Source organism: Entelurus aequoreus, linkage group LG05 (assembly GCF_033978785.1).
Source record: "Entelurus aequoreus isolate RoL-2023_Sb linkage group LG05, RoL_Eaeq_v1.1, whole genome shotgun sequence".
Lineage (NCBI taxonomy): Eukaryota > Metazoa > Chordata > Actinopteri > Syngnathiformes > Syngnathidae > Entelurus > Entelurus aequoreus.
In genome coordinates, this window is record NC_084735.1 from 202373 (window position 1) to 214481 (window position 12109).

The window sequence follows — 12109 nt, forward strand, 5'->3', positions numbered from 1 at the left end:
CCTTCTCTCGATCAGACACTTAGAAAAAAAACGGAAAAAAAAAAAAAAAAAATTTGGATTTTTTCTAAGTACAAAATCGAGAGAGGCTAAAAATCACCTCTTTTTCCTTCTCTCGATCAGACTTAGAAAAAAAACGGAAAAAAAAAAAAAAAAAATTTGGATTTTTTCTAAGTACAAAATCGAGAGTGGCTAAAAATCACCTCTTTTTCCTTCTCTCGATCAGACACTTAGAAAAAAAACGGAAAAAAAAAAAAAAAAATTTGGATTTTTTCTAAGTACAAAATCGAGAGTGGCTAAAAATCACCTCTTTTTCCTTCTCTCGATCAGACACTTAGAAAAAAAAAGAAAAAAAAAAAAAAAAATTTGGATTTTTTCTAAGTACAAAATCGAGAGTGGCTAAAAATCACCTCTTTTTCCTTCTCTCGATCAGACACTTAGAAAAAAAAATGAAAAAAAAAAAAAAAAATTTGGATTTTTTCTAAGTACAAAATCGAGAGTTGCTAAAAATCACCTCTTTTTCCTTCTCTCGATCAGACACTTAGAAAAAAAACGGAAAAAAAAAATAAAAAAAATTTGGATTTTTTCTAAGTACAAAATCGAGAGTGGCTAAAAATCACCTCTTTTTCCTTCTCTCGATCAGACACTTAGAAAAAAAAATGAAAAAAAAAAAAAAAAATTGGATTTTTTCTAAGTACAAAATCGAGAGAGGCTAAAAATCACCTCTTTTTCCTTCTCTCGATCAGACACTTAGAAAAAAAACTGAAAAAAAAAAAAAAAAAATTTGGATTTTTTCTAAGTACAAAATCGAGAGAGGCTAAAAATCACCTCTTTTTCCTTCTCTCGATCAGACACTTAGAAAAAAAACGGAAAAAAAAAAAAAAAAAATTGGATTTTTTCTAAGTACAAAATCGAGAGTGGCTAAAAATCACCTCTTTTTCCTTCTCTCGATCAGACACTTAGAAAAAAAACGGAAAAAAAAAAAAAAAAAAATTTGGATTTTTTCTAAGTACAAAATCGAGAGTGGCTAAAAATCACCTCTTTTTCCTTCTCTCGATCAGACACTTAGAAAAAAAACGGAAAAAAAATAAAAAAATTTGGATTTTTTCTAAGTACAAAATCGAGAGAGGCTAAAAATCACCTCTTTTTCCTTCTCTCGATCAGACACTTAGAAAAAAAAAGTGTCTGTGGACTCATTCCATGGAGGAATTTGAGGTGTTCCGCCACACCCTGAATACCCACAACCCCAGTATCACCATTAAGTCCACCACCAGCCCCACGTCAGTGGACTTCCTGGACACTACCACCTTCAAGGGTCCGGATTTCACCTCCACTCACCATTTGGACATTAAGGTGTTTTTTAAAGAGACGGATACCCATGCCCTCCTCCACAAAACCAGCTTCCACCCCCGACACACCTACGCGGGATTGGTGAAGTCCCAGCTGCTGAGGTTCCACCGGATCTGCACCAGGCGGGAGGACTTTGTAACGGCCATGGGAGCCCTGTTCACGGCCCTGAGGAAGAGAGGGTATTCCAGATCCTTCCTCAGGAGACAGTTCAGGTGCTTCCTGGACCAGAAGAAGCCTCCCCCTGGTAAACACATGATCCCCCTTATTACAACCTTCTCGCCTGCGGCGGTACAGGTTTCCAGAAGGGTCAAGGGTAACTTTTGTACCTTTGTGGAGAAAAGCGGCAAACTGAAGGACCATTATCTGGTCTCTGCCTACCGCAAAAATCCCAGCCTGGGTGATCTGCTTGTCAGGGCTCGGATCAGTTCCACCGGAGATCCGCCCTCGGCCCGGAGCAGCGCTCCCTTGCGGAACATCCCTTGGCTGGTCAATCGCCACAGCGGTAAGGTCTTCCGGCCGCTGTGCGGAGGAGACGGGCAGGTCAAAAATTGCGTGTATGTTATCCTCTGCCAGCGTTGCCGTGCTATGTATGTTGGTGAAACGGGCAACACCATCGCCACCCGTTTCCACCAACATAAATATAACATTGTCCGGCAGAAGAACACCACCACCTACCTTGTGCAACACTTTATCCGGCACGGGTGGGCTTCTGTCCGGGCGTGTGTGGTCCAAGCCAACTCCAGATGGAGTGCCGCCCAACGGAGGCGGGCGGAAGGCCTCTGGATCCACAGACTGGGTACTAGACACCCGGGGGGGCTCAATGAGGCGTGAGTGTGAGCCCGTTGGGCCATAGACGGACCGTGCACACCCTTCTTATTCTTTTTTTTCGCTCTTTTCTATCGCCCCACCCCCACCCTTAGCCCTAACCCTAACCAACTCTCTTTCTCTATGCCTAACCCTAACCAACTCTTTTTCTTTATGCCTAACCCTAACCCTAACTCTAACCCTAACCCTAACCCTAACCCCAACCCCAACCCTAACCCTAACCCTAACCCTAACCCTAACCCTAACCCTGTTGGGCATTGCTGGGATGTGGTGAAGGGCTGATGATAATCAGACACATTCTAAAATTGGGGTCAGAGGTCACAGACGCCGAGGAACCATCTGGACGTGTGTTTATGAAATACTTACCTGGATTTGTTTGAGTTTTCCTGTATATTTTTGCAGTGATACTTACCTGTACATATTTTGCAGTGTTTTTCCTATCTGTATATACTTTGCAGTGATTTGTTTAGTTTAGTGTGTGGTGTGATTATTGTCTTATTTTGGATTGATTTTCCCACACCTGGCTTCTTCCTCGGCTCTCTGACGAGCAGACTAAACGACTGCAGGTGTGAGCTGTAGCCCCGCCCCCTGCAGAGCTCTAGTAAAATCCTCCCCCTTCCACAGCTCCATTTGGAAAAAGGCTCCAGCGGATGAGGTGGCCATCTTGCTGGAGACCTCAAGTGTGGAAGCTTTACATGCCTGAAGAGGCCAAATAGGCCGAAACGCGTCGCATGTTCATAAAAATAATGAAGAAATTGGTTGATGTGTCTGACACCACTCTCGGCGTTGTCCGATTGGGGTCCCCTGGGGGGGTGTGCTCTGGGTGTGGGGTCACTCTGGCAGACTGTAGACGGACAGCGCATATTCCCTTTTCCCTCCCCCTAACCCTAACCCTAACCCCCCAACACCTAACTAGCCAGTGCCTCCAGTCTGCCGTTGGGGTGGCATCCTGCCCTTTGTGCGCCCCCCCCCCCCCCTTGGGGCTCTGTTGGGCATTGCTGGGATGTGGTGAAGGGCTGATGATAATCAGGCACATTCAAAAATTGGGGTCAGAGGTCACAGACGCCGAGGAACCATCTGGACGTGTGTTTATGAAATACTTACCTGGATTTGTTTGAGTTTTCCTGTATATTTTTGCAGTGATGCTTACCTGTACATATTTTGCAGTGTTTTTCCTATCTGTATATACTTTGCAGTGATTTGTTTAGTTTAGTGTGTGGTGTGATTATTGTCTTATTTTGGACTGATTTTCCCACACCTGGCTTCTTCCTCGGCTGTCTGACGAGCAGACTAAACGACTGCAGGTGTGAGCTGTAGCCCCGCCCCCTGCAGAGCTCTAGTAAAATCCTCCCCCTTCCACAGCTCCATTTGGAAAAAGGCTCCAGCGGATGAGGTGGCCATCTTGCTGGAGACCTCAAGTGTGGAAGCTTTACATGCCTGATGAGGCCAAACAGGCCGAAACGCGTCGCATGTTCATAAAAATAATGAAGAAATTGGTTGATGTGTCTGACACCACTCTCGGCGTTGTCCGATTGGGGTCCCCTGGGGGGGTGTGCTCTGGGTGTGGGGTCACTCTGGCAGACTGTAGACGGACAGCGCATATTCCCTTTTCCCTCCCCCTAACCCTAACCCTAACCCCCCAACACCTAACCCTAACCCTAACCCTAACCCTAAGGTGGAATTTGTGTACAATGGGCCGCAGAGAACTTTATTCTACCCCCACCCCTGACCCTTATCCTAACCCTAACCTCACTATGGTAGGGGCCTAAACCTAACCCCACTATGGTAGGGGCCTAAACCTAACCCCACTATGGTAGTGGCCTAAACCTAACCCCACTATGGTAGGGGCCTAAACCTAACCCCACTAGGGTAGGGGCCTAAACCTAACCCCACTATGGTAGGTGCCTAAAAGCTAACCTTGTTATAACTTGTATCACATTTTTTTCAAGGAATAAGTATTAGGTTATAAAATATGCTGGGTCACAATTATGGGTCTAGGGATTCAGTTCTCTGCCACCTAATTATGTATTTTCTATATTCCATGGGGATAGAGCATAATTTAAGGTGATTTATATTATATTTTAGTCATTATTTGTGGATTAGGCAGTGTTATTTTGATTGAGATGCAGTGCACTGTAGCAACTGGTTTTATCCACCAGATGGCACATGCATAATATACAGACAGGACGCTTCAGGAAGCTGTTTTTTTCCACTGAGTGTCATTAGACTACATTACCCATAATGCATGTCTCCTGCTTGACCAATCGGCGGCAGGCAGTTCTGGTCTCTCTTCCTGCCTCGAAGAAAAGTTTGTCATAAGCCCGGAGTGTTCGATGAAAGCAGATTCCCGACCTCTAGTAAGCTTTTTGAACTTTTTCTTTAGACTATTTTCTGTGACTTATCTCGCCTGATGAAGGTTTAATGCCGAAACGTTGCTAGGATTTGTCACAGTTGATATTTGCAAATAAATAGTACTATTTTTTCGAAATTTGAATTTTTCTATTTTACCTGCCCATTGACACATTGACTAAATACCTCCGCATTGCCTGCTTTACATTTTTAACAATGTCCGGGTTTTCAAAAAGTCAAAACCCTTCGTTCATGGCTTGTGGCAATAACACAAGCCATGCGGCACCACCATTTTGGCTAATTGCCAGCGCCGATGAAGAAGGGCGTGGCCTCAACTCTGTGTCGCGCTCTGGCCAATCAGATCAAGATGGGCGTGGCCTCAACTCTGAGTCACGCCCCGGCCAAACAGCAGGCAATAACAATCAGAACGGAGATGGGCTCCAAGACAACAATTTCGGCCTCAAAATTAAATGCATGCAAAACATCATCACAGTTTTGCATCATTTGGAAAACATTAATAAGTCTGAACAGCCACAGACTATTTTTAAAATGGCAAATGCACTGGCCAATAGGATCAGGCCTGCATTAAACAATGCCGACACACAGGCTTGTATTGCTATTAATGCCAAACATTGGGCAGAGGCTACAATGGACATTTTAAAGAAGCATTACGTAATATCATTACAAATTGTGAAGGACAAGCTGACTCCTGTAATTGGCTACAACTGGAGGTCCTCCTTTTTTATTGCTTCTAACTGGGCCAGAAAAAAGTTTGGCACAAAGATGACCTTTGACACCCTACAACTGGCGGAGAGCCAAATAGCTTCGCTGGTGGTGACACCCAAAGGCCACAACGCACGAGCTGTTCCACCAGGACGGAGCGATGGCGCCGGGGCGAAGACGCCTGTCTCTGCATCCCAGATTCCTCAGGCCATGGTGGAGATTGGCGGCGAGTTCCCTCCTCCTTCCTGCTTGGCGCCGGCTGTCCTGATGTCTCCGCAGTCCGACACACACGCAGAAGCTTCCTGCTCCGCTCCTGTGACGCAAGACGGCAGACGAAGGCGAGAATGCAGACGGCCCGTGAGTGACCCGAGACCCAGGAACATCGGACCCCGCGCGCCCCAGGTACAGAGTGCGACTTGTGGTGGACCCCCTCCCACCTGCAGGCGACCTGAGACGGAGAGGACGAGACGACTGAGCGCTGAACGCATCGTGCCTCCTCTAACCCTAACCCTCACAGCTCGCGCACACCCGTCGGTGTCCAGCCAGCCACAGAGGTCGGTGCGGTGACTTGGAGGTTCCCCACTGACGGGCTGACACGCTGGTTCCAAAGATGGACGGGCCTACCACACAATCCCCATATTTCGGGTTGGTGTCTTAATGGGGAGCAAATGGTCTAATTTTGTGGGTGTTGTCTGGTTTGCCTCCTTCAGGGACTTCCGGGGGGTTCTGCGTCTGGCGCAGCCCAACTTGGCGGAGGGTTGATTGGACCGTGCATCCCCTTCCCAATTTTTCTCTCTCTCTCTCTCTCTCTCTCTCTCTCTCTCTCTCTCTCTCTCTCTCTCTCTCTCTCTCTCTCTCTCTCTCTCTCTCTATCTCACCCCCAAAAACCTAACCCTAACCCCTAACCCCTTCCCCTAACCCTAACCCTAACCCCTTCCCCTAACCCTAACCACAAACCTAACCCGCCAGTGCCTCCAACCCGTCGCTTGGTGGCGCCCTGCCGTTCGTGGGTCCCCCGCGGCCCTGTTATCGAAATGTGGTGAGGGGCTCAGACGCCTCAATCAATCAACACAGGAGTCAGAGGATTGATCAAAGAAAACATTTTAATACATTCACCAAACATAACCATACTTACCTGTGTGTTTGGCCACTGTGTGATGCACAACATATGTCGAGGGGACACATCACACATGTAGGCGTTTTCTTTGATCCATAGGTTTGAGGAGTCGCTGGCGACACTGCAGTGGGGAGCTTAAGCCCCGCCCCCCTGCAGCTCACCTATATATATCCTCCTCCTGCCCTCTCCGGCCGTGATGAGGGGACATCCGGCCGTGAAGACAAATAGGGAAGCCTCAGGAGCCCATAGTGCTCCACCTGCTAGGGAATTAGAAGTGTCCCAGTAGGCATGAGGTCAAAAGCCAACCTGACGAGGCCTAGGGGGCCGAAAAGCGTCGTTGGACAGCCGCAGGGATTTTTGGAGTGTGTCTGCCACCACATTGAGCGCCCGCAATGGGAGTTATGTCGGATGGGGTCCCGGGGGTCCTGCGTTTGGCGTGGGCGTCGCCTTGGCGGGTTGCAGACGGACAGTGCACTCCCTTTGCCCCTCCCCCTTCCCCTAACCCTAACCACAAACCTAACCCTAACCCTAACCCTAACCATCACTGATGGTGGAAACTTTACACTAGACTTGTCCCAGAGTCTGGAGGAAGACAGGAGAGGCACAGGATCCACGTTGCCTGAAGTCTAGTGTAAAGTTTCCACCATCAGTGATGGTTTGGGGTGCCATGTCATCTGCTGGTGTCGGTCCACTCTGTTTCCTGAGATCCAGGGTCAACGCAGCCGTCTACCAGCAAGTTTTAGAGCACTTCATGCTTCCTGCTGCTGACCTGCTCTATGGAGATGGAGATTTCAAGTTCCAACAGGACTTGGCGCCTGCACACAGCGCAAAATCTACCCGTGCCTGGTTTACGGACCATGGTATTTCTGTTCTAAATTGGCCCGCCAACTCCCCTGACCTTAGCCCCATAGAAAATCTGTGGGGTATTGTGAAAAGGAAGATGCAGAATGCCAGACCCAAAAACGCAGAAGAGTTGAAGGCCACTATCAGAGCAACCTGGGCTCTCATAACACCTGAGCAGTGCCAGAAACTCATGGACTCCATGCCACGCCGCATTCACGCAGTAATTGAGGCAAAAGGAGCTCCAACCAAGTATTGAGTATTGTACATGCTCATATTTTTCATTTTCATACTTTTCAGTTGGCCAACATTTCTAAAAATCCCTTTTTTGTATTAGCCTTAAGTAATATTCTAATTTTGTGACACACGGAATTTTGGATTTTCATTTGTTGCCACTTCAAATCATCAAAATTAAATGAAATAAACATTTGAATGCATCAGTCTGTGTGCAATGAATAAATATAATGTACAAGTTACACCTTTTGAATGCAATTACTGAAATAAATCAAGTTTTTCAAAATATTCTAATTTACTGGCTTTTACCTGTATATATATATTCCTCGCACACTAATTGACTGAAAGAGTGTGCACTTTGCTGATGATGTCACGTTATCGATGGGAAAATGCATTTTTAGACAATATGATGAGAGCAACAAGCAGTAGAAAATTAGATCAGAAAGGACAGATTTAAAAAATAATAAAAAAATAAATAAATAAATACAAAAATGTAAACTTGTGACATCGGATCCGGCGAGCCGTAGTTTGGGGACCCCTGTTCTATATGATTAAAATCAAGAGTAAGATTACCGATTTAGTGTGGATATTTGTGTGGCCCCGGGCCCCTCTGGTCTCCGTGATTAAAAAAAAAACAAGATGAATTGTGCCACAAACACTACATTTATTCATCTGTTGTTGTTATTTTGCATTACTGACAAAATTATCCCACAATCATAATATTTTAAATAAAACGTATCAGTCTGGTATCGACTATCGGTATCGCCCAGGAGTATCTTGTACCTTAATACTTCTCAAAGAGTGTCTAGCAAAGCTGAATATGCATATTTCTGTAAAGGCATGTGAGGATACTTCTGCTGTCCCTAATGGAGTGTCCCTGACAATACAGCCACTGTCCAGCAGGGGGCGCCGCAGGCCTTTTGCAGACACTCAATAATGAATCATCCAGGAAATAAAAAGAGGAAATGAACATAATGAATGAGATCTGCGATATGATCTTATGTAATAAACCCAGGTGAGAATATATCAATAAACTGACTTATTGCCAACATTAGCTGCTTATTGTGTAGCTTTGCTGAAAAGAAAACAAACTGACAAACTCAAACACTTCTTTTACCGGAAAATACTGACTGGCGCCTATCTTAGGCCCCAGAGGACAACTTTTATCTCAAATGATAATTAAAGTTGTCTTGGTAAAGTCCCGATTGTGTAAACACGCCATAACAGTGCAACAATATAATCCTGTCATGTAGGGGTGTACAAAGTGTGGCCCCGGGGCCATTTGAGGACCGCAGATCATTTTTTAACGGCACATTCTAAAAATATTATTAAAAATCAGCAAAACATAAAAATGTGGCTTTATAGCGCAAACAGGTGAAATATAACAAGATTGACTCGAATAACACAAAGCTGTCATGCAGGCTGTTTTTTTCTTTAAAACTGTCATTTTCTCAAAAAATAATAATGTATCAAAATCAATGTTATGAATTATTGACCTATTTAAGGCAGCAATGACTTTACATGAAATATTTCACTTTGGAATATTTTTGGGGGAACTATTGCATATATTTTGTTTGATGTATAAAAAAAACAAAGTTTTAGTTAACAAATTGGGCATAAAAAACATGAAAAAAAAAATCATAAAAGCTTATACTGTAATAGTGAATGCATCTGATCTAGGGACTTTAGCAATAAAAGTGGAAAAAAACAACAATAGTGGGATTTTTTAAACTGTCATTGCTCAAAAAATAATGAATTAAAATCAATATTATGAATTATTGACCTATTTAAGGCTCCTATTACTTCACATCAAATATTACACTTTGAAGTATATTTTGGGGAAATGTTGCATATTTTGTGTTATTTCCATAAAAAAAAAATTTTTGACAAAAAGGGCATAATAAATAAATAAAATAAAACTTTGTATAGACAGATAGACCTGAAGTTGACCCACAGATTTAAGAGTTGAACATTAAAATTAAAAAAAAAAAAAAAAAGCTTTAAAAATAAGCAAAACATAAAACAATTGGAATAATAAAGCAAACGAGTTTGATTTAATAACACAAAGCTGCCATGCAGGCTGTTTTTTGCTTTAAAACTGTCATTTTCTCAAAAAATAATAATGAATGAAAATCAATGTTGTTATGAATTATTGACCTATTTTAGGCATCAATTACTTCACATTAAATATTCCACTTTGGAATATTTTTTGGGTAAAAATATTGCATATTTTGTGTGTTTGCTCTATAAAAACTAAGTTTTCTTTGACAAAAAGGGTATAAAAAAAAAACGTGAAAAAATAATAAAAACTTATAATCGTCGGATCTATTTGAAGTTGAACTGGAGAAAAAAAGTATCACTTACTTGTAACACTTTTAGATCCCCCCCAAATTTTTGTGGGATTGTTTTCATTTATTAAAAACTGTCATTGCTCAAAAAATAATAATTAATCAAAATCAATCTTGTTATGAATTATTGACCTATTTTAGGCATCAATTACTTCACATTAAATATTACACTTTGGAATATTTTTTGGAGAACTATTGCATATTTTGTGTTTGCTATATTAAAAAAAAACTAGTTTTATTTGACAAAACGGGCATAAAAAACATGAAAGCTTATACTGTTATTGCGAATGGATCTGATCTCGGGACTTAAGCAATAAAAGTGAAAAACATAAAAACCACTGTGGGATTTTTTAAAACTGTCAATGCTAAAAAAAAAAAAAAAAAAAGATTTAAAATCAATATTATGAATTATTGACCTATTTAAGGCTCCTATGACTTCACATCAAATATTACACTTTGAAGTATATTTTGGGGAAATGTTGCATCATTTCTTGTTTTTGCCATAAAAAACATGTTTTTGCCAAAAAGGGCATAATATATAAATAAATAAAGTAAAACTTTGTATAGACCGATAGACCTGAAGTTGATCCACAGATTTAAGAGTTCCATCCATCCATTTCCTACCACTTGTCCCTTCTGGGGTGGCAGGGGGTGCTGGAGCCTATCTATCCCCAGATTTAAGAATTGAAAAATGTTAAAAAATACAATTACATATGCTGTAAAAATAAGCAAAACATAAAAATGTGGAATAAAAGAGTAAACATTCCAAATACAAGGAGATTGACTCTAGTGACACAAAGCTGCCGTGCAGGCTGTTTTTTTCTTTAAAACTGTCATTTTCTCATACAATAATAATGAATGAAAATCAATGTTGTTATGAATTATTGACATATTTAAGGCTCCAATTACTTCACATTGAATATTCATTCCACTTTGAAATACTTTTTTGGAGGAAACATTGCATTTTTTGTGTGTTTGCTATAAAAAAAAAACAAAGTTTTCTTTGACAAAATGGGTATAAAACAAAAACATGAACAAATAATAAAAACGTATAATCGACCTGAAGTTGATCGAGAGATTTAAGCATTGAAAGTAAAAAAAATAAATAAAAATGTATCACTTATTTTTAACACTTTTAGATCTCCCACAATTTTAGTGGGATTGTTTTCATTTATTAAATCTATTTAAAACTGTCATTGCTCAAAAAATAATAATGAATCAAAATCAATGTTGTTATGAATTATTGACCTACCTAAGCAAAGATTCCGCTATGGAATATTTTGGGGGAACTATTGCATATTTTGTGTTTGCTATATAAAAAAAACAAAGTTTTATTTGACATGTTGATAAACGGTTTTTGCCTTGCATAGGAGAGTTTTAACTTGCACTTACAGATGTAGCGACCAACTGTAGTTACTGACAGCGGTTTTCTGAAGTGTTCCTGAGCCCATGTGGTGATATCCTTTACACACCAATGTCACTTTTTGAAGCAGTACCGCCTTAGTGATCGAAGGTGCGTAATATCATGGCTTACGTGCAGTGATTTCTCCACATTCTCTGAACCTTTTGATGATATTACGGAGCGTAGATGGTGAAATCCCTCAATTCCTTGTTGAGAAATGTTGTTCTTCAACAATTTGCTCAGGCATTTGTTGACAAAGTGGTGACCTTCGCCCCGTCCTTGTTTGTGAACGACTGAGCATTTCACGGAAGCTACTTTTATACCCAATCATGGCACCCACCTGTTCCCAATTAGCCTGTTCACCTGTGGGATGTTCCAAATAAGTCTTTGATGAGCATTCCTCAACTTTATCAGTCTTTTTTGCCACTTGTGCCAGCTTTTTTGAAACATGTTGCAGGCATCAAATTCCAAATGAGCTAATATTTGCAAAAAATAACAAAGTTTTCCAGTTGGAACGTTAAATATCTTGTCTTTGCAGTCTATTCAATTGAATATAAGTTGGAAAGGATTTGTTGTATTCTCTTTTTATTTACATTTACACAACGTGACAACTTCACCGCTTTTGGGGTTTTGTAAAACGTTCAAAACACATGCTTTCACTTTTCAGTGTTCTTACTTAAATGATGCTCTTTTTGTGGTTTTTAATGTGATTTTCTCTCAGTATAAGTCCAGCACTAAGTCACATGTCAGGGTTGTGGGCGTACTGCGCCTTTAAAAGTTTTTACTGAAGGACCAACATGCTTTTTAGTCCTCAGAAAAAATGACATGATTGTTGTCAGCAGTTGTTGTTTCACTGCTGAATGATTTTCTGTCAACTTGAGAGGTTCTTTTATGAAGGCCCGAGTGTTCTGGGTGCGGTTCAGT

At 41.6% G+C, this 12109-nt stretch overlaps 1 protein-coding gene across 1 annotated transcript; it reads right to left on the reverse strand.

Annotated features, from left to right (window-relative positions):
* Positions 1 to 1203: 1203 nt before the first annotated feature.
* On the reverse strand, positions 1204 to 4715 carry LOC133649508 (uncharacterized). The gene is made up of 3 exons (XM_062046098.1): positions 4708 to 4715; positions 1674 to 2146; positions 1204 to 1588 (listed from the first exon to the last, which is right to left on the reverse strand). Exons 1-3 carry the CDS (start codon positions 4713 to 4715, stop codon positions 1416 to 1418), a joined length of 654 nt encoding a protein of 217 aa, XP_061902082.1. The 3' UTR covers positions 1204 to 1415.
* Between the last annotated feature and the right edge of the window lie 7394 nt (positions 4716 to 12109).